Source organism: Lepus europaeus, chromosome 2 (assembly GCF_033115175.1).
Source record: "Lepus europaeus isolate LE1 chromosome 2, mLepTim1.pri, whole genome shotgun sequence".
In the NCBI taxonomy this organism is placed as follows: Eukaryota; Metazoa; Chordata; class Mammalia; order Lagomorpha; family Leporidae; genus Lepus; species Lepus europaeus.
The window spans coordinates 168,411,402-168,430,987 of record NC_084828.1 but is presented as its reverse complement, the minus strand read 5'-3'; the positions used below and the strand labels follow the sequence as shown (position 1 = coordinate 168,430,987).

Sequence of the window (19,586 nt, the reverse complement as noted above, 5' to 3'; positions counted from 1 at the left end):
GAGTCTATGTCTCCCTTTAGATCTCTCAGCATTTCTTTCAAATAGCCAGGTACCTTTAATTAAATGCATATACGTTTGTAATAGTTACATCTTCCTGTTGAATTGATCACTTAGTCATTACATAGTGCCCTTCTTTGTCTCTTTTAACAGTTTTTGTGTTAAAGTCTATTTTGTCTGATACTAGGATGGTGACACCAGCTTTTTTTTGGTGTCTTTTTTTCTGTCCTTTCACTTTTCAGTCTGTGTGCTTCTTCATTGATGAGGTGTGTTTCTTGTAGGCAGCAAATAGATGGCTTTTGTATTTTAATCCATTCAGCCAATCTGTGTCTTTTTAACTGGGGAGTTGAGACCATTTACAAATAAGGTGACTATTGATAAACAATGACTTTACCCTGCCGTTTCTCCAAATATATTTCTATTTTTTACTTTGAATTTCTTTTGAACTTTTACTGGAACATTTCCTTCCTTTACCTTCTTTTGTAGTGATGACCGTGTTTCTGTGTGCAACACATCCTTCAGCATCTTCTATAGGGCCAGAAGGGTGGTGACAAATTCTTCTTTATTTGGCATTTGTGCAGATACTCATTGATTTCTTTTTTTTTCCACTGTGATGCTTTTATCTTTGTACTCTTCCTCCATAGATAGGTAGAGTGTCTGCCTTTAGTGAATATCTAGAGATGTGTGGTAGATGTGGCCAGGGAGCTCTGTTCAGTGCTCCAGGGTGAAGGGCGTGTCTGTGGTGACACATCCAGGTTTGGTATGGTAAATCTCCTCTTTTTTGCGTTTTATCAGAAAGGAGATTTATTGTGCTCAGCTGAGTTCCCCTCCTCCAAGGAGACCAATGCCTGAGCACTAGCCCCAGTGAGTGTAATATTTGTCCATTCTGTCCCAAGAACCCCACACAGGATCTGTGCAGTCCTCAGTGTAAGCTCAGATTCCCGGGCAGTGTCCCTCACCAGGTGACCAGGGGGCCCTGAGCGTGTGGAGTGTCCCACAGTGGCTGCCCAGTGTCCCAGCCACAGAGTGAGTCCTCCCACACAGCCTCAGTGTTTTCACAGTCCCAGCACACAAGCCTCCCACAGTTACGAGCACCCATCCCCCTGTTAGTTCTCCCCAAGGGTCAGGAGTCTCCACTAGGTGCAGACATGAGCTGGTGCAGCTGTTACATTGTCCAAAATGGCACCTGCTCTATCAGCTTGTTACAGGACACCATTGTAAGGTGATCAGGCAGAGAGAAATGTGTCCCTCCTTTTTTCCCCCCCATTAGTTGGTAGGTATACTGTACCCCACAGGGCTCCAAGCTGGGTTCCCTCTAGGCTCTTCTTTTTAAAATTTTTTTATTATTATTTTTTTGACAGGCAGAGTGGACAGTGAGAGAGAGAGACAGAGAGAAAGGTCTTCCTTTACAATGGCCGCTGCGGCTGGCACATTGCACTGATCCGAAGCCAGGAGCCAGGTGCTTCTCCTGGTCTCCCATGGGGTGCAGGACCCAAGCACTTGGGCCATCCTCCACTGCACTCCCGGGCCACAGCAGAGAGCTGGCCTAGAAGAGGGGCAACCGGGACAGAATCCAGCACCCTGACCGGGACTAGAACCCGGTGTGCCAGCGCAGCAGGCGGAGGATTAGCCTGGTGAGCCGCGGCGCCGGCCCTCTAGGCTCTTCTTGCAGTTTATTGCCAGCAGCTTGGGCTGCTGTGGTCTGGTCTCACCTCGCTCCCCCACGCTGCTGCGCAGGCTCTCAGCTGCTGGGGTCCTGAGCCGTGGGTGTCCACGCCCTCCACGTAGGTCCACTGTGTCCTCTAATTTGTGTAGTTTCCCTGCCATTTTCTCCTAACTCTTCCCTGAGACCGCGCTCTCTCCACTTTTTTAAGCTATCTTCTCCTAGACCAGAGCAGTAAGCTGCCTCCCTACTCCACCATCTGGGAACCTCCTCCAACAAAGTCCTTTTTTAAAGAAAGTATCCTTCGATTTATTTTCATCTTTTATTTGAAAGACAGAAAATGGAAAGAGAGCTGCTATCGGCTGCTTCTCTCCTCCAGTGCCTAGAACAGCCAGGGCTGGGCCAGCCGCAGCCAGGAGCCAGGAATAGCGTCTGGGTCTCCCACCCATGTGGGTGGCAAGGAACCAAGTACTTGAGCCCTGACCTGCCACCTCCCTGGAAGCTGGATCGGAGGTGGAATCAGGACTAAACCTGGGCTCCCACATGCCCATCCCACCCAAGGAGGTCCATGAGCCCCACTGCCCCCACTCAGTCCCGGACGTCAGCCATTGGCAGTCATTGGGTGTCTGGGTGCTGGGGGCCTCCAGTGGCCAGGGCCTTAGCTCCCTCGCCCCCTGTAGGCAGCGGGTGGGGTCCACAGCAGTTCACTTACTCGGCACACACCAGGCATGCTCTGTGCCGGGGCTCGGAAGCTGCGTCCCAGCCTCCCGGGGCCTGCGGGTAGAGCTGTCTCTGGCAGGACTGCGATTTGCTGCTCTTGCCTTTTCTCTGCTTGCCGGGAAGTTCTATGCAGAGCTTCTCCGCCCAGTGCAGTTCAGATGGAAGCTTCTGGAGAGACTCTGGAGGGCCCTGCTGGACATCAGTGTGGCCCCTGGAATGCCCGGTCTTGTTAGAACTCCCGGTGTTGACCAGACGGTTCTAGTGCCTGTACCGAGAGCTCCTTTTGAGTCGGTGTGGGTGCGTGAGGGTGAGAGCTGCTCACGAGCAGGGAGTGTGCGAGAAGGGCAGCGTCAAATCGGCAGTCCTCTCTGTGGGGCAGGGGTGGTGGCCTCAGTGAATACGTGAACAGGGAGCAGCTTGGGTGGGGTTTAGTGTGCGTGAGGTTTCCGGGGAGCTTTGCAGCATCCGCATATGGAGCCCGTCATGGTGTTCTCCTTCCTGGTCCTGGAATAGATGCAGATGCATCGTGGGAAAGTGGGCTTGCTGCATTGGCACGCCAGGTGGTGGAGTTGCAGTCCAGGGCAAGAGGCAGAAATAATGGGAAAAATCTTGTAGCTCATTTCCCCGACTCCCTGCCTATTCTGGGACCCGCATCACGCAGGGCTTATCTCTTAAGCTGTTGCTCTCGGCTGCGGTCTGTCTGACCACAACGCCATTGAACAGTGCTTCACTGTACCCCCAGCTCGCTCAGCTGAGCCCCACAGGCCTTCGCCGAGGCACTGCTCACTCGGTCTTCAGCTTATGCCCAGGGAAAGCGGAGGGCTCTGCCTGTCCCCTTACCACAGAGGAACGCTAAGACCCTGGCCACCATGGCCCCAAAACACCAGAATCAACACCCAGCCAACGGCAGAGCCTGTGACTTGTGTAGGGGGAAGGACAGTTAGTCCTGGCGAGAGGAGTGATAGACTGCTCAGGGCTGTGGCCTCTGCAGGTGACAGGGTGGCTCTGTATAGTTCTTTGTCTTTTTTTTTTTTAAAGATTTTATTTATTTGAAAGGCAGAGTTACAGAGAGAGAGAGAGAGAGAGAGAGAGAGATATTGATTGGTCTTCCATCCACTGGTTCACTCCCCAAGTGACTGCAATGGCCAGTCTGGGCCAGGCAAAGCCAGAAGTCAGGACCTCCATCCAGGTCTCCCATGTTGGTGGCAGGGACCCGAGCACTTGGGCCATCTACAGCCGTCTCCCCAGGTACATTGGCAGGAAGCTGGATGGGGAATGAAGCAGCCAAGACTCGAACTGGTGCTCGTGTGGGATGCCGGCATCACGGGTGGCAGCTTAACCCACCATGACACAAGGCCACCTTAGCAGGAGGACTGTTCCAGAGATGCCCTCGTGCAGCACTTGTGTTCCTCGGCTGGCCACAGGCACGGGCCCATCTCGCAGATGTCAGCCTGATAGCCCGGCACTCGGCCTCTGTGGCCTGGTAATTACATTTGCTGGGCTTCCCACAGGAAGTCCCCACCTATTTACTCCAAGTTCTCGTCTTGGCGCAAGAGAATTCTTAGCAGGGACACAGGTAGAGCACGAGTAGGAGAGCAGGATTTCGCTGAAGATGTAGTCGCAGGCAGCCTCCCTCCAGGCATATATTTGAATATAAAAGTGGGGCGTGGCTTGGGTGGGGCTTCAGGGCACGTGGGCTCTCTGGGAAGGTGTCATGACATCTCCCGTGGAGCTCAGTGTCCATGGGGTCCTCACAGTGTCTGGTGCGTGATAGAGGAGGACCGCCCAGGTGCGTGTCAGGGCGGTGGGGTGCCAGGCCTGCAGCCACATTGGATCTGCATGGCAGGTGGTGTGTGGCCCTGGTAGAGAGGCCGCCCATCTCATCCGGCTTCAGGACCAGGCTGTGGGGTGTCGGAGCTGCCTCTAATGGGCGGCACTGAGTGAGCTCTGGTCCCACACGAGCCTGGTGTGTTTCACACGTTGTAGCTCAGGAGCAGATAAAGGGGTCTGCAAGAGAAAACCGAGTTAGAGTTGAATGCACCTTAGTGTTCGAAGCTGCCAGCAGGCAGGACTCTGCATTGAGCCTCATCGCTCCTTCCCGTCCCCGGCAGGCTGGTTGGGACCAGAGTCTGTCCCCACCCTGCCCCTCTCCTGGTCAGTTCTAGCTCCAATGCGAAGATGCTCGTGCAGGCTCAGAGAGGCGTACGGACCAGCTGAGTGACCTGACCCCTTGCAGCTTCGGTTCCTTGTACCTCATTTCCATTTTACTAATTTATGTGCTGGGGCAGGCATTGCCCCACAGTGAGGTCTCTGGCACACCCACGTTCCATGTTGGGGTGCCTGGTTTGCCTCCTGGCTCCTCTGCTTCTGATCGGTTTCCTGCAAATGGCCACACTGAGGAGCAGCAGGTGATGGCTAAGTACTTGGTCCCTGCCACCACGTGGGAGACCCGGATGGAATTCTTGGCTGGTGACGTTGGCCTGGCCAGCCCTGGCTGTTGTGGGCATTAGATGGAAGATGCTTTCTCTCTGGGAAGCCTGCCAGCCAGAACCTGCTGACCGGTGGGATCTGCTGACCGCAGTCTCCTGCCTGTCTAGTGGAACCCTCGGGGCGGGCGAGGTTGCCAGCCACCCTGCTCTGGTCACCTGTGTGAGGACGGAGGGCAGAACTGCCCGTCCTGTGGCTCACAGCCCTTGATCACGGTGAGCCCTGGGATGACTGGAGCAGAGCTGTGTGTGTGTTTGCTGAGCAGGTGCCTTCTCAGGGAGCTGTAGGACCAGTTCTCTGCATACAAACCAGACAGCAGCCCCGCGAGGTTCTGCATTCAGTGTTGCCAAGTCAGTCTTTGAGCATGGGGTGAAAACGTGGCTGTTTCCTCTAGAAGAACAGGCACGCATGTCCGATTCTGCGTTGTTTCAGGAAGGTTAAGATCCCACCCAGCCTGACCTCTGGGTCCGGGATGGAGACAGCCATGATCCGGGGGCCGGTGGTTGGAGAGAGCCCCCTCCTGTTCTGGGCAGGTGTCTCCCAGGGGGTTCTGACAGCAGGTGTACAGTCTGCCCTGTCTGATGCCATGGGGACCGTTGAGGTGCTCTCCGTGGCTCTCAGGATAAAGACAGAATTCTGGAACCGGCTTTGCAGAGGTCCGGCCCCTGCTGGTGTGGTCTGCCCATCACACATCTGGTCTGCCTCCCACAGGCGGGTCTTCCTAATCACCAGGCTCTGTTCCACTGCAGGGCCTTGGCGTGTGCCCTCCGTGCTGCCTGGCATACTCTCACTTCTCCTCTTCCTTGTCTCAGCTCTTTGCTAGCTCAGCTCAAGTGCCCTTTCCTCGGGAGACCTGCAACTCCTCCAGGCCTTGGGCTCGCCTCCCTCCCACCTGTAGCACAGTAACAATTGGCTGCTCATTTGGAGACTAATTCTTGTCCACCTTTCTGGTATGCTCCCTGGGGGCAGAAGATGGCTCTGCCCCCTTCCTGTTCACCATGGTGTTCCAGGTTCCTCCCACGGTGCCTGGCACCCAGCAGAGCACGGCTGACCCCGCAGCTGGCCGCTGCAGGGCAGGAGTCGTGGCGCTCTGGCAGGTGGCCGTCACGTCTCGTGCTCCCGGGTCTGTGTGTCTCACTCCCTCCTCTCTCCCCCGAGGCGTGCTGCGGCTGCTGGAGCATGGGGAGGAGTATGTGTTCACCCTGCCGAGTGCCTACGCCCGGTCCATCCTCACCATTCCCTGGGTAGAGCTGGGAGGCAAAGTCAGCATCAGCTGTGCCAAGACCGGGTACTCGGCGACAGTGATCTTCCACACGAAGCCGTTCTACGGGGGCAAGGTGCACAGGTAGGAGATGGCCGCCAGCCCCTGGCTCGGTCTCGTCCGGGGCCCTGGGTTTCCTTGCTGCAATAGGAAGTTGGCTTCCAGCAACGGGCTGAGTTGCAGACTGAGATACAGAGACAAGGTCTTTTCCCTACTTGGGACCACGTCTAAGAAATAGGAGGAGAAGTTTGCTGTTTGGAGGAGCACCAAGTATTTCGGTTCCCCCAGCTGTTCAAGCAAACGATCCCTCCATCAGAGCAAATCTGCTGGGAAGGTGAGCTGCCACCTTGGCCTGTTCCCTGGAAAGCAGGGCCCCACAAGGCCGTCAGATTGTGGCCCTGGCATGCAGAGGTGGCTGGAGTCAGCACACTGGCTCATGAGAGCGGATGGTGTGTATTTCTCCCCAGCTCCATGCCCAGGGATGCCACCCGTGTTGGTGGTGGCGTCAGCCACAGAGGTGGGCAAATGTTGAAGTTAGGATCTCCCCCTTCGCCAGAGACAGCCATTCCACAGTGGTTCCTAGCACACCGCTACTACGTACCCTTTGGTTGTGTGCACCCCTCACACCTGCTGCCCCACCTTGGAACTGTGACCGTCTCCAGGCCCAGAGAGAAGGCTTCCAAGCCTTTCTGGAAAACTCTGAATTCAGCCTGAGCTGGGCCTTGAGACAAAGCGGGGCCTGCCTGTGCAGATAGGGCCCAGGTGGAGGGGGAGTGGGGAGACCTGGGGTCCCCAAACACCAAGCGAGCGAGAGGTCGCGGATCTCCACAAAGGCCCTTTCAGAGCGAGGGTGGAGGTTGGCCCTCCGAGCTGCCACGATGAGAGGGAGGGTGCTGGTGAGAGGCCAGGGGTCTCGGTTCTGCTCTGGCTTCATTGAGGGGATGCGTGGCTGCCAGGCTGAACCGGTGGGGAGCAGCCGAGTTGAACCCACATGCAGAACTGGCCTCGTGGAAGGACTGGGCAGCTCTTCTCCCACTCTGGGCACAGTTAAGCTGTACTGCTGTTAGATGCCATCGTGGGGAAGAGAGATAGTGTCCTGTTTTATTTAAACTGAATTGCTCATTGTCCACACCAGTGATAACCTTTTCTATAACCATTGTGTGTTTATCAAAGCTAAGAAACAAACAGTGCTGCTTACTATTAGCTAATCTGCAGACTATTCAGATTTCACCAACGCCACCTTTTTTCTGTTTGAGGACGGTAGATGCTATTTTAAGAGTTAGTCTTTGAATGAACTGCAAAAAAAAACACCCAAAACCGAAAAACCAGCCCCTTCTGCTGAGCCCACACGGGAGCACCTGTGTGTGGGAGTGTGGCTTTGGATGCGCTTGCAAAGCGTGTTCACCTGACTCGCTTGTTGCTTCAGGGTCACGGCAGAAGTGAAGCACAACCCGACCAACACCATTGTCTGTAAAGCCCACGGGGAATGGAACGGCTCCCTGGAGTTCACCTACAGCAACGGAGAAACCAGAGTCATTGACACGGCCACCTTGCCGGTGTACCCCAAGAGGATCCGGCCTCTCGAGAAGCAGGGGCCCATGGAGTCCAGGTGAGGCCCCACGGTCCCTCTCTCCAGCTTGGTGGGCTTCAGAGCTGGACTTGAGAGAGACACGCAGGGGGCGTGGTTGACAGCTTAGCCAATGGAGATGGCAGCGGGTCACGGTCCTCTGGCTGCTTTAGAACTTTCTGTCGTGCGTCACTAAGGTGTCAGTTGCTTCGACTTCAGTTAAGTCATTCTGTATTTATGGGGTGGGGTGTGAAGACAGTCTACAGAAGCCTTTTAGTTACAAAAAAATTTATTTGAAATGCAGCATGATAGAGAAGATGAGATAGAGGGAGAGACAGAGATCTTGCACTTGCTGGTTCACTCCCTACATGGCTGCAACAGTCAGGGCTGGGCTAGCCAAAGCCAGAAGCCAGGAATTCCATCGGATCTACCACATGGATGGGAGGGGCCCAAGCACTTGAGCCATCATCTACTGCTTTCCTGGGTGCATTAGCAGGGAGCTGGGTTGGAAGTGGAGCAGCTGGGGCTTGAATTGGGCTGTGCTATGGGATGCTGGCTTAATTCACTGTGCCACAACACGTGCCCCTGCAGTGAATTTTTAATGCTTGTCATGTCAACTGCTACGTTGCTGACTGCAAAGTTAAGTGCAGAGAATTGCTGTCATCACAGAACTCTGCAGTCACGCCCTGAGCTTCTGTTTTTCTTCTTACCAGATTACCAGATTGCCAGCACCCAATCTTTCAATAATGCTGGCGAAGGAGTGGGGAAATGCACAGTCCACCCTGTGCTTCCAGCCGCAGTGTGGGCCTGGATTGGTAGCTTTCAACTCGCGAATTCACTTACATCTTGTATTCTACTTCCCGGACTCTAGGGGAGAATTCTGAGATTCAGAACAGATTGAAAGAGAAAACAAAACAAAACAAAAAGAAACAAAAACAAAAACAAACAAACAAACAAAAAAACAATAGAAGAAAGAGAAGCCACCTGTGTTTGAAATAGCTTGTTTGAAATACTTAAATGATGGAGTAGCCCCTCTATTACTATAGCCACTCTGTGGGATAAATATAAAACAGCCACTTAAAATGATATTTACGCAGGTGTACAAGCAGGATCTTCTGGGTATATGCTATTTTAATTTTAAATCTAGGATATTAGCAAAGTATAGTCCATGGGCCCAATTCAGTCTGTGGCTGATTTTGTAAATACAGTTTTTTTTTTTTTTTAAAGATTTATTTATTTGAAAGTCAGAGTTACACAGAGAGAGGAGAGGCACAGAGAGAGAGAGAGAAAGAGAGATCGATTTTCCATCCGCTAGTTCACTCCCCAGATGGCCACAATGGATGAAGCTGCGCCAATCCGGAGCCAGCAGCTTCTTCTGGGTCTCCCACGCAGGTGCAGGGGCCAAGGACTTGGGCCATCCTCTACTGCTTTCCCAGGCCATAATAGAGAGCTAAATTGGAAGTGGAGCAGCCGGGACTTGAACCAGCACCCATATGGGATGCCGGCACTGCAGACGGCAGCTTTACCTGCTATGGCACAGCACTGGCCCCAAGCCAGAAAGTTTAAGAGCCAGCATTGTCTTGGATTCTGGTGAGGGCCTTGTGCTGCTTCAACACATGGCAGAAAGTGGATGTGCAGTGGGGCACCCTTGCTTTGTCACAGCCTGCTCCAGCCGTTCGCCCCCTCCCTTGAGGATGTCTGGCAAGAGGGGGCTCCACCCCATGACACAGACACCTCCCACCGGGCCCCAGCTCCCCACGCTGCTGCTGCGCTGAGGAATTACGGTTCCCACACAGGTTGGCAGGTGAGCGCCTGCACCGAAGCCATCATTGGGCTAAGGTGAAATTACAGCCGGTTCTGGGGCCGGGTCGGCTCTGACTGGGGGAGCCTGTGGCCCAGAGGAAGGCATGCTGATGAGGAGGAAGCCCAGCAAGGCTGTGTGACACGCAGAGCAATCTACTAAGGCTGAACCTAACACAAAGAGGAGCCCCAGTGGCCCCGAACCCCGGCTTTGTAGTAGGCTTAGTGCCCTCTTCCTTTGGATCTGTTGGTTCCGGAACAGCAAAGGCACCCTTCCCTGTGTCCACCTGGACAGCACAGACTCTTATCAGTCATTGTTCCAGCCCAGCCTGGAGGGCAACAGGAGCAGAACAAGGCAAAGATACGGGTCCCCCTGCGCGCTCTGCCTCCCAGGGGGCGTTCCTCGAAGGAGGAGCCCTGGAGGCTCCATCCTGGCCTGCCTGGTTGCTGGGAACGAACCTGATTGCCTGCTGGTTGTCCTCTCGGGCATATTGAGCTGAGTAGCTGCTCCACATCAGGACTTCCCATGCCCCGCTCTCTGTCCAGTGATGTGGACTCTCACTGAGCTATGGAGGAATGGAGCCCAAACCCTTGCTCCCTTTAGAAGTGTGGCAGCTGCCCCAAGGGCTCCCGTTCTCCCCAGCAGGTCTCCAGGGCCTTGTCTGCAAAGGTAGAGCTGGGGGAAGGTGGGCCATCGGTGTGGCAGGTGTGTCAGTGGGAGACCTGTTGTCTGTTTCCTCGTGGTGGCGCCTAGCCCTGGCCAGGCCCCCAGGCCCCAGTGAGCCCTCTTGGAAGGCGGCAGAGCCAAGTTATCCTCTTGTCTGGCCACGCCTGCAAAATGTGCTCTTTGAGCTTGGTCTGAGCAAGGTCCGGTCTAGACCAGGGCCCGTCACTCCTCACAGCTAAGAGGCTGCAGCTCCTCCCCAACACTTTGCCTGGCTGACCCCTCCTCTGAGAGAGCTCCCTGAGGCCTCCCTTTGCTTTGGTTGGGGACCCTGTGCCCGGCTGGGGGAGACTTCATCCGTGGGCTGGTTCTGCTCCCACCACCCTCGTCTCCAGTCCTTGGGATTCTGTGTCCTCGAAACTTGGGCCTCTGTCTTGGGCTGGGACTTCTGTGTCTGTCCACGTGCCCAGCCCCAGTCACCACTCCTTGTGTTTCCTGCCCTCACCTCCCTTCGCGGTGCTGGCCAGCCCCTCATCTGAGCTGTCAGGGCACAGCACAAAGGGCCGTGTAACTCGGGTCTAGAAGCTTCTATGAGACAGTGGGGGCCAAAGCCTTGTGCTCTCTGCATATCCCTACAGCGGGATCACGGTGGGCCCCGGGACAGGGCAGTGTGCAGCTACCCTTGTGTTTGTCACTCGCCCCCGGGGGTACACGTGGCACCTCCTCCAAGCCAGGCAGGGGTTCTGGGATTCCTGCAGGCTGCCCTGCATGGCGAACGAACACGGCGGGAAGCAGCTGTCTGTGCAGAGGCGGAGGGCATGCGCCTGCTGGAGAAGCAGGTGTTGTTCACCGCTTACCTGCTTGGCGGTGTTGGGCCGGTCGCTTAAGGTCACGTGAGCCTTGGTTTTCGCGCAGACGATGGTAAAACAGCATCTGTATGCTGACCACTCCCATTTCCAGATTGGTCCTCAAGCAGATCCCAGGATGCAGCTCCTGGTCCTCAGAGAGCCGTCCCTGGGGAGGGCTCGCCTGGGTGCTGCTTCCCGGCTCTGGCTGCTCCCAGCCAGCCGGCCCCACCTGATGGGTGCCTCTCCGTGTGTTCCCAGGAACCTCTGGCGGGAGGTGACCCGATACCTGCGGCTGGGGGACATCGATGCAGCCACGGAGCAGAAGCGGCGCCTGGAGGAGAAACAGCGAGTGGAGGAGCGGAAGAGAGAGAACCTGCGCGCACCATGGCGACCCAAGTATTTTATCCAGGAGGTAACCCTGTCCCCTGTCCCTGGGCCCCTGCCCTTGAGAGCGTGTCCGGGCGGGAGGGCAGATGGGCGTTCCTGCTAGCCAAGCAGCTGGATGAATGGGGACAGGTGGGCAGCAGAGGCCCTGGGGCGGGCTGGGGGCTGCAGTCCGGGACCAGGCTGGCTCTAGGGAAGCTTTTCTGCTGATGTGTTCGCGATGATGTCTGGAGGCCTCACACTATCTCAAGGGCTGAACTGTGCAACTGACACGTCCCCTCTCTCCACCGACTGCCAGCCTGCAGGTTGCAGGCCTGGGTACTGTTTTGGTTTTTAAAAGAAAGTCATTCATCATCCCGATGGCTGTATCAGTAGCACTGATTAGCCTGAAGTGCCTCAGAGCCCACCTCCACACCTGCCAGGGTGATGGACAGCTGCCGTGCATGGCTTTGCCTTCCTCGGCAGGGTGGACACACCTGCGTACGCCTTGTGCCTAACAAGCTGCTGCTGGTACCCAGCAAAGTGTCATGGCGAGGCAGAAATGACATCCACGTGGCCGCCCACTGCATGCCTTGCGGAGGCCCTAGTGCTCTGGAGGAAGTTCATGGAGTAATTGGGAGGCATTCTGGGAAGAAGAATGGGCAGTTACGAAAGCGTGGGAGCCACAGTTTTTAGCACAGGCCCTGAGGAGTCCCCAACCAGGAGGGGAGAAGGCAGGAGTCCCCAACCAGGAGGGGAGAAGGCAGGAGTCCCCAACCAGGAGGGGAGAAGGCAGGAGTCCCCAACCAGGAGGGGAGAAGGAAGGCAGGAGTCCCCAACCAGGAGGGGAGAAGGCGGGAGTCCCCAACCAGGAGGGGAGAAGGCAGGAGTCCCCAACCAGGAGGGGAGAAGGCAGGAGTCCCCAACCAGGAGGGGAGAAGGAAGGCAGGAGTCCCCAACCAGGAGGGGAGAAGGCAGGAGTCCCCAACCAGGAGGGGAGAAGGCAGGAGTCCACCTCTGAGGAGGGTGATGCTGCTCATCTCCAGGTGGCCATGCACTTGGCCATCTCATTCTTTTTTTTTTTTTTTTTTTTTTGGACAGGTTGAGTTAGACAGCGAGAGACAGAGACAGAGATAGAGGTCTTCCTTCCATTGGTTCACCCCCCCAAATGGCTGCTACAGCCAGCGCACAGCGCCAATCCGAAGCCAGGAGCCAGGTGCTTCTACTGGTCTCCCATGGGGTGCAGGGCGCAAGGACTTGGGCTATCCTCCACTGCCTTCCCGGGCCACAGCAGAGAGCTGGACTGGAAGAGGGGCAACTGGGACAGAATCCAGCGCCCCAACCAGGACTAGAACCCAGGGTGCCAGCGCCACAGGCGGAGGATTAGCCTCGTGAGCCATGGCGCCGGCCAATTGGCCATCTCATTCTTGATGAGAAGTCAGAAGTCTGATACTTGCACAGTGTTCAGGGTGTTTAAAACTTTCACACCCAGGAGCCATGGAGGTGTATCTGTGGGTCTGTCTTTAGCCCAGCTGCTGCTCATCTCTGAGGCAGGGCTTGTCCTGTGCAGACACAGGCTGTGGGGTGGATTCGGGCCACGTAGGGAGCTGGAGGTGGACTTGGGCCAGGGGCAGGAAGCTGCCGCCGCTTCTCCCCACAGTCAGGAATGCAGGGCTGTGGACCGAGACTTGTGGCTCGTACCGGAAGGCGGCTTGGGGATGCTGTGGCTTTCTGGGTCATGGAGTAGGGACCCAGGAGAGGAAACCCCTCGAAGCATCCTTCTCTGTGGTTTTGGTCTCTCTGAGACGGCTGATTTGCCTGGCTTCCTTTAGAGCCACTGTGTAGGAGACTTGGGGACCTGTGCCCACAACTCATGTTCTCCCTTCCACCAGAGCCGTCACCGCTGGGCATACGCCCTTCCAGTTGAGCACCGCACTGGATTTGCCCATCCGATTCTCGGCTTTTTCTCACGTGCTGTTTGATAAGCGGTGGTGGTCGTGTGGCCGATTTCCGGTGGCTGCCTCCTGGAGCGAGGCTTTGGTGGGCCTTGCCCTGAGGGCTGGGGGCCTGTCAGTGTCTGGGCATAGTCCCCGTGTGCAAACCCTCAGCTTTTCCTGCCTGGCCACTCAGCCAGTCGCCCTCTTGCCCTTGTCCATCTCAGAGTGTTTTGTTGTTCTTGTCGTTATTTTTGTTTTTTTTGTCAAGCCGTCTTCCTTGATGTAAGCCCACAGAGCCTGCTTGTATGTTTGGTCATTTTGGGTCTTGGTTTCCTCCTGAAAGACCAAGAAAGGAAGATCCTCGGGGCTGTCGAAGCAGCAGGCTGAGGAGGGGCGGCAGGAACAGCGGCCTGGCCTGGGTGCTGGGATGTGAGGGACAGGGCAGCCCCCCAGGCTGGCGGCCACCCTCGGCGTCCACTCCCGGCTCTCTGCACATCCCACGGAGAGGGCTCCGTGTAATGTCTCCTTCCTCCTTCTACAGGGCGACGGCTGGGTGTACCTCAGTCCCCTCTGGAAGGCACACTGACCAGGAAGAGAGCAGAGTTTTCTGAGACAGCCCTATTTCGGGGAGGAATTAAAAGTGGTACAGGATCACGGTTCCGTTGGCACTTGCTGAAAACTCTTGTTAGCATTCGAGAAATGGTAACGGAGGTTATCTACTGTGAAACTGCACCTGCAAACTCCGCTGGAACATCGGATCTCTTCAAGAGCCATTGGGGCATGTGTGTGTTCATACTGTGTCCACACACACACACACACACACGGGATGATACACCTGCTGAGTGTTATGACACATGTAAATACTGCACTCACCAGGGTTTAAGTGAGTCACCATAAGCTTTTTATCAATGAAGTTTGGATTTTTCTATTTTTCACTTTGCCAAAAACGTTTTGCACTTACCAAATTGTTCTGGATTGGCGCAGTCCAGCTGATGTCCACGTGGTAGAAAGTGGCTCATTCCTGGTAAAAGTTTGGGGGGCGATCAAGTCAAAATTATTGTTATGATTCTGACCTCTCTCTCTGCCTTAGCATCTTGTCCATTCTCAATAAGGACGGTTACTGCTGGAGGGGGGTAGCAGGAACTGTCCAGGGTTTGTACCTGAGCCCCTTGGGAGATGAGCCAGGCCCCACAATGTTTCTCTGGGACAGTGTCTCAAAGCACTGGTCATATGTTTTTCAGAAGCTGTTTCATTTACAGAAAAACAAAATCATAAGGAGACGTCACTACTTTCATGATGAAAAAAAGGGCTTTAGAAGTCAAATACACACAAGCACATACAAACACGCACAGCCACCACCCCAAACTTATATGCAGTTCGGGGAACAACAAAATAACTTCCTGCAAATTTTGTGTCTTAAGTGCATCTCTCTGGTTTGATCCAAACTACACACACACACACACACACACAAAAGCCACTGTGATGAGAACATACATAAAACCTACATACATGTGCTCCATGGTTTCAGCTGAATTTTAGTCTGCAGCCTTGACATTGAGATCAAAGACATGACCAAGATAAAAATCAAGGGAAAAAATGACTTGATTTTTGCTCAATGCTTAATTTATTTTTTATTGTACCACTCCAATGATATTTATAAAATCCAATAGCATGAACGCTTCTCTGTAGTAATACTAATTTTGTGCCTTTTGTCTGATTTCTTAAGACCAATTGTTCACACTTTGTAGATATTAGACAAATATATTTCGATTAAATACTATACTTACCTGTGTGTCTGCATTGTGTTTTCTGGGATTCAAAAGTTCTCATAAATCGGTGGCTCTGAATAACTTGTTTTCTTGGGTAGATGTTGCCAGTTATTGATATGAATAGCAACCATATCCATGTCAACACAGTGTCTTATTTAATGCCAACACATAGAAAAATCCAACGGATAAGCATTATGTAGGGTGTTTTTGCAAGTGCGTATTTGAAAGGCAGAGAGAGAAATGGAGATCTTCCTTTCACCGGTTTGCTCCCCAAATGCCTGCCAGGACTGACTGGGCCAGGTGTGGCCTGGAGCCTGGAGCTCCATCCAGGTCTACCAGGGGATGGCAGGGAGCCAAGTACCTGCTGTCTCCCAGGGTGCGCATTCCCAGGAAGCTAGACTGGAGGCAGAGGAGCCAGGGCCCGAACACCTTCCCCGAGGGAACGTCTAAGGTGTGTGCAGTGTTTTGTTTTGTGTGGAGCTGCAGCCGGAAGGCATCACATTGTGCCTCTATAGGGCATAGCCTTAAAACACCTGTGTGAATGGAGTGTTGGGACCTCGTTTTGCTGTGGGGAGAGCAGAGCAGATGCTGTTTTGAGGTGTGAGTGTGTAGGGGACTCTCAATGAGAAGACTGAAAACTACCCACTGTGGTGATTTTGGCTCTTGCAGTCTTAACAAAGCATTAACCATCTCGCTTTGCTTTTAGGGTGGGTGGGTGTGAATTTTGCATTATAAAAACTGTGAAATATCACATGTTGGGAGAGTTATATAAAATAAGTTCAGCTCCAGTAGTAGTAATAAACACTCATGTACTCCCCGACTCATGTACTTACAAGACCTAAGTTTGCCAGTATTTTAAAAGCCACCGTTGGGCCCCACACAATTGTGTGGCCCTCCAAGACCTTCCAGGGTGCCCCTTTGGGGATTGTTGCTGCTGTGTAAGACTATTTGTGTATTTGTACGCAGCATTTTGGTTGTACCTGGTTTTGGACTTTGCACAAATGGACTCCTACTGTGTCACACTATCGGTTTATTTGGGCCACCATTTTATTCCAGGTCAATCCATGTTGCTATAAGTTGCTCTATTTGATTCTCTTTTGCTGAATTCAGTTTTTTTTTTTTAATTGTGGTACAAAATAACAGCTTGCCATTTTAACTTTCAGTGCACAGTTCATTAGCATTAAAGTGCGTTGGTATTTTTGTGCAACTGATACTACCATCCACCTGGAGATGTGGTTACATGCTCCTAAATGAAACTGTTCCCATAATAGATAACTTCCTGGTGTTCTCCCCACTGCCCCCCTGCCCAGTCCTGGCAGCAGCCACCTTATATTCCATCCCTCTGGACTGGACCACCCTATGGACCTCACCTGTATATACGGGATGTCAGCATTGCCAGCGGCTTAACCTGCTGCGCCACAGGCCAGGCCCAACACTTGGCTTCCATGTCTGGCTTATTTCACTTAGCACAGTGTGTTCGAGGTTCATGCTGTAGTGGGTGTGTCAGAATTGCCTTTGGTTTTGAGGCTATTACACACACACACAAATATTACTCATGCAGTTACTTGTTAGGTGTACAAATTTCTGATTTTCTGCTTTCAAATGGTTTGGGTATTTAACCAGCCGTGGAATCACTGGATCAGATGAAAATTCAGTTCCGAGGCACTGCCTGCTGTTGGTCATGGTGGCTGGCTGGACCTGTTTGCAACCCAGCCGGCATAAGCGTTCTCCTTTCTCCACATCGTCACCAGTGCTGGTTCTTCCTCTTTGGTTGTTGTTCTACATAGGAACCACCCTGAGGGTTGGGATGTGCACTCTCCCCGTGGTTTTGGTTTGCATTTCCCTGATGACTTGTGCTACTGCGCTGCTTCCCTGTGTTTGCGCTCATTTGTGTCTCCTTTGGAGACCTGTCTGCTCAAGTCCCTGGCCCACGTTCGCATGGGAGTGCTTGCTGGTGAACTGTAGGAACTCCTTACACATTCTGGATGGAAGTCTTACCAGATGAGTGATTTCCAGATACTTCCCTTGTAATCCGTGGGCTGTCTTTTCACTCCATTGACAGGGACACTTGATGCACAGAAGTTTTTAATTTTAATGACTTTATTTACCTCTTTTTTTCCTTTTGTGGCCTGTGTTTTTGAGGTTATATCCAAGAAAGCATTAATGCTGTGAAACCTTCGCCCTGCTTTTTGTTTTCTCTTAGTGTTAGGCCCTGCATGTAGGTCACTTTGTCAGTTTTAGAGGATATCCGGCTCTCTGACATTTGTTGAAGGACTGTCTTTTGCCCACTGACTGATGTTGCTATCCTGTTGAAAACCCTTTGCTGCATACAGGAGCCCTGGTTTCTGTACTCTATTCTATTCCATGGGTCTGTGTCTGTCGTTAAACCCACACTACCTTGCTGCTGCTTTTTTTTTTTTCTTCAGTTGGTTTGGTCATCAGGCTTCCTTGAGTTTCCATGTGACTTTAGAATTGGATTTTCTCTTATTGTAAAAAAAAAAAAGTCATTGGGATTTTGATGGGGATTGGATTAACTCAGATCACTTTGGCTGAGCTGTCATCTTAGCAATAAGACTAGTTCATGAGCACAGCATGTGTTTCCGTTTATTTATGTCCACCTTAATTTCTTTCTTCAATGCTTTATGGTTTTTATTGTACAAGTTTTTCACCTCCTTGGTTAAGTGGATTTCTAAGTATTTCACTCTTTTTGGTATAAATGGAATTTTCTCAATTTCCTTTTCAGTTTGGTTATTGTTGCTGCATAAAAAACTGGAATTTTGTACATTGATTTTGAACCATGCACCTTTGCTGAATGTGTTTATCCTAATTCTGTAGAATCTAGAATTTTTAGATAACATTATGCCATTGGCAAAAAAGATGTTTGCTTTTCTGGTTTGGATACCTTTTCTTGTTCTTATGTATTTTAACTTTTTATTTTGATTTTTATTTGAAAGGCAGTGAGACAGAAAGATGGAGAGATCTTCCATCCTCCGGTTCATTCCCTAGATACCTGCAACAGCCAGAGCTGGGCCAAGCCAATGCTGGAGCCCAAAGGTCGGTCTGGGTCTCCTACATGAGTGGCAGGGATCGAAATACTTAAGCCATCATGTGCTGCCTCCCAGGGTGTGCATTAGCTGGAAATCGGATTGAAAGCAGCATAGCTGGGACTTGAGCAAGCACTCCGATACAGGATGCAAGATGTCCTACGTGGAGACGTAACTGCTGTACCAAGTGCCCAGCTTTATTTCTCGTGTTTGTCTAATTGAGCTGGCTGGAATTCTCAATACTCTGTAGAACAGATGTGGTGGAAGCAGCTGTTCTTGGGTTGTATCTGATCTTAACAGAAAAACTTTTAGCCTTTTCCCAGGATATTGGCTCTGGGTCCTCACATGGGGGTTCATCATGTTGAGGTAGTTTCCTTCTAGTTTGTTGAGGGCTTTTATGAAATGGCATTGAATCTTGTTACTTGCCTTTTCTCCTGCGTGAGTTGAGATGATTGTGTGATTTTTTTTTCCTCCCTGTCTATTTTAATGTGTGGTTGATTACACTGATACTCATATTTTGAACCACACTTGCTTTACACAAATAAATCCCACTTTGTTGCAGTGTATATAATAATTTAAATGTTTTTTAAAAGATTTGTTCATTTAAAAGAGAGAGAAGGAGAGGTGGGAGGGAGGGTTGTCTTCATCCACTGATTCACTCCCCAGTTGGCTGTCACGGCCAGAGCTACGCCGATCCAAAGCCAGGAGCCAGGAGCTTCTTCCGGGTCCCCCATGCGGATGCAGGGGCCCAAGGACTTGGGTCATCTTCTACTGCTTTCCCAGGCCATAGCAGAGAGCTGGATGGGAAGTGGATCAGCCTGGTCTCGAACGAGCTCCCATATGGGATGCCGATGCTTCAGGCCAGTGGTTAACCCGCTGCGCCACAGCACCGGCCCCTAAATATATTAAATTTGTTAGTATTCAAGATTTTTGGATCACTTCTAAGGGATATTGGGGTGTAGTTTTCTTGTACTTTTTCTGTTCTGATGTCAGGACATTGCAGTTCTCTTAAGTTAGAAGATTCTCTTATTTTTTTTGGAAAATTGAGAAGGACCAGTGTTTATTCTTTACATGTTTGGTAGCGTTTACTGTGTGAAGCCATCTGGTCCAGGCTTTTGTTAGGTGGTTTATAATTACTGATCCAATTTCTGACTGAGTACAGGTTTGTTTAGATTTTCCACTTCTACATGATTCAGGCCTGAAAGCTTGGAATTTGTCCATTTTATCTGGGTTATCCAGTTTGATGGCATAAAATTAAAGTAGTCCTATAAATTCTTTATATTTTTGTAGAATTAGTAGTAATGTCCTCTTTCATTTCTCATTTTAGTTTTTCTTTAAAAAATTGAAAGGCAGAGGCAGAGATTATTCTATCCACCGGTTCACTTCCCAAATGGCCACAACAGCTGGGCCGTTCTGAAACCAGAAGCCAGGAACAACTTCTGGGTCTGCCATACGGGTGCAGGGGC

The 19,586-nt window shown here is 52.2% G+C and overlaps 1 protein-coding gene across 2 annotated transcripts in view; it reads left to right on the top strand.

Annotated features, from left to right (window-relative positions):
- Positions 1 to 15,076, top strand: part of OSBPL10 (oxysterol binding protein like 10) — a 302,134-nt gene extending 287,058 nt beyond the window's left edge. Inside the window, exons 8-11 of one of the 2 annotated variants that reach the window (XM_062215708.1) lie at positions 6,026 to 6,212; positions 7,555 to 7,737; positions 11,266 to 11,419; positions 13,849 to 15,076. In XM_062215708.1, coding sequence (XP_062071692.1) covers positions 6,026 to 6,212; positions 7,555 to 7,737; positions 11,266 to 11,419; positions 13,849 to 13,893 — 569 coding nt within the window. In that variant the 3' untranslated portion in view covers positions 13,894 to 15,076. The remainder of the gene's footprint in view (positions 1 to 6,025; positions 6,213 to 7,554; positions 7,738 to 11,265; positions 11,420 to 13,848) is intronic. The other variant, XM_062215700.1, reaches the window with a different exon arrangement.
- Positions 15,077 to 19,586: the final 4,510 nt, after the last annotated feature.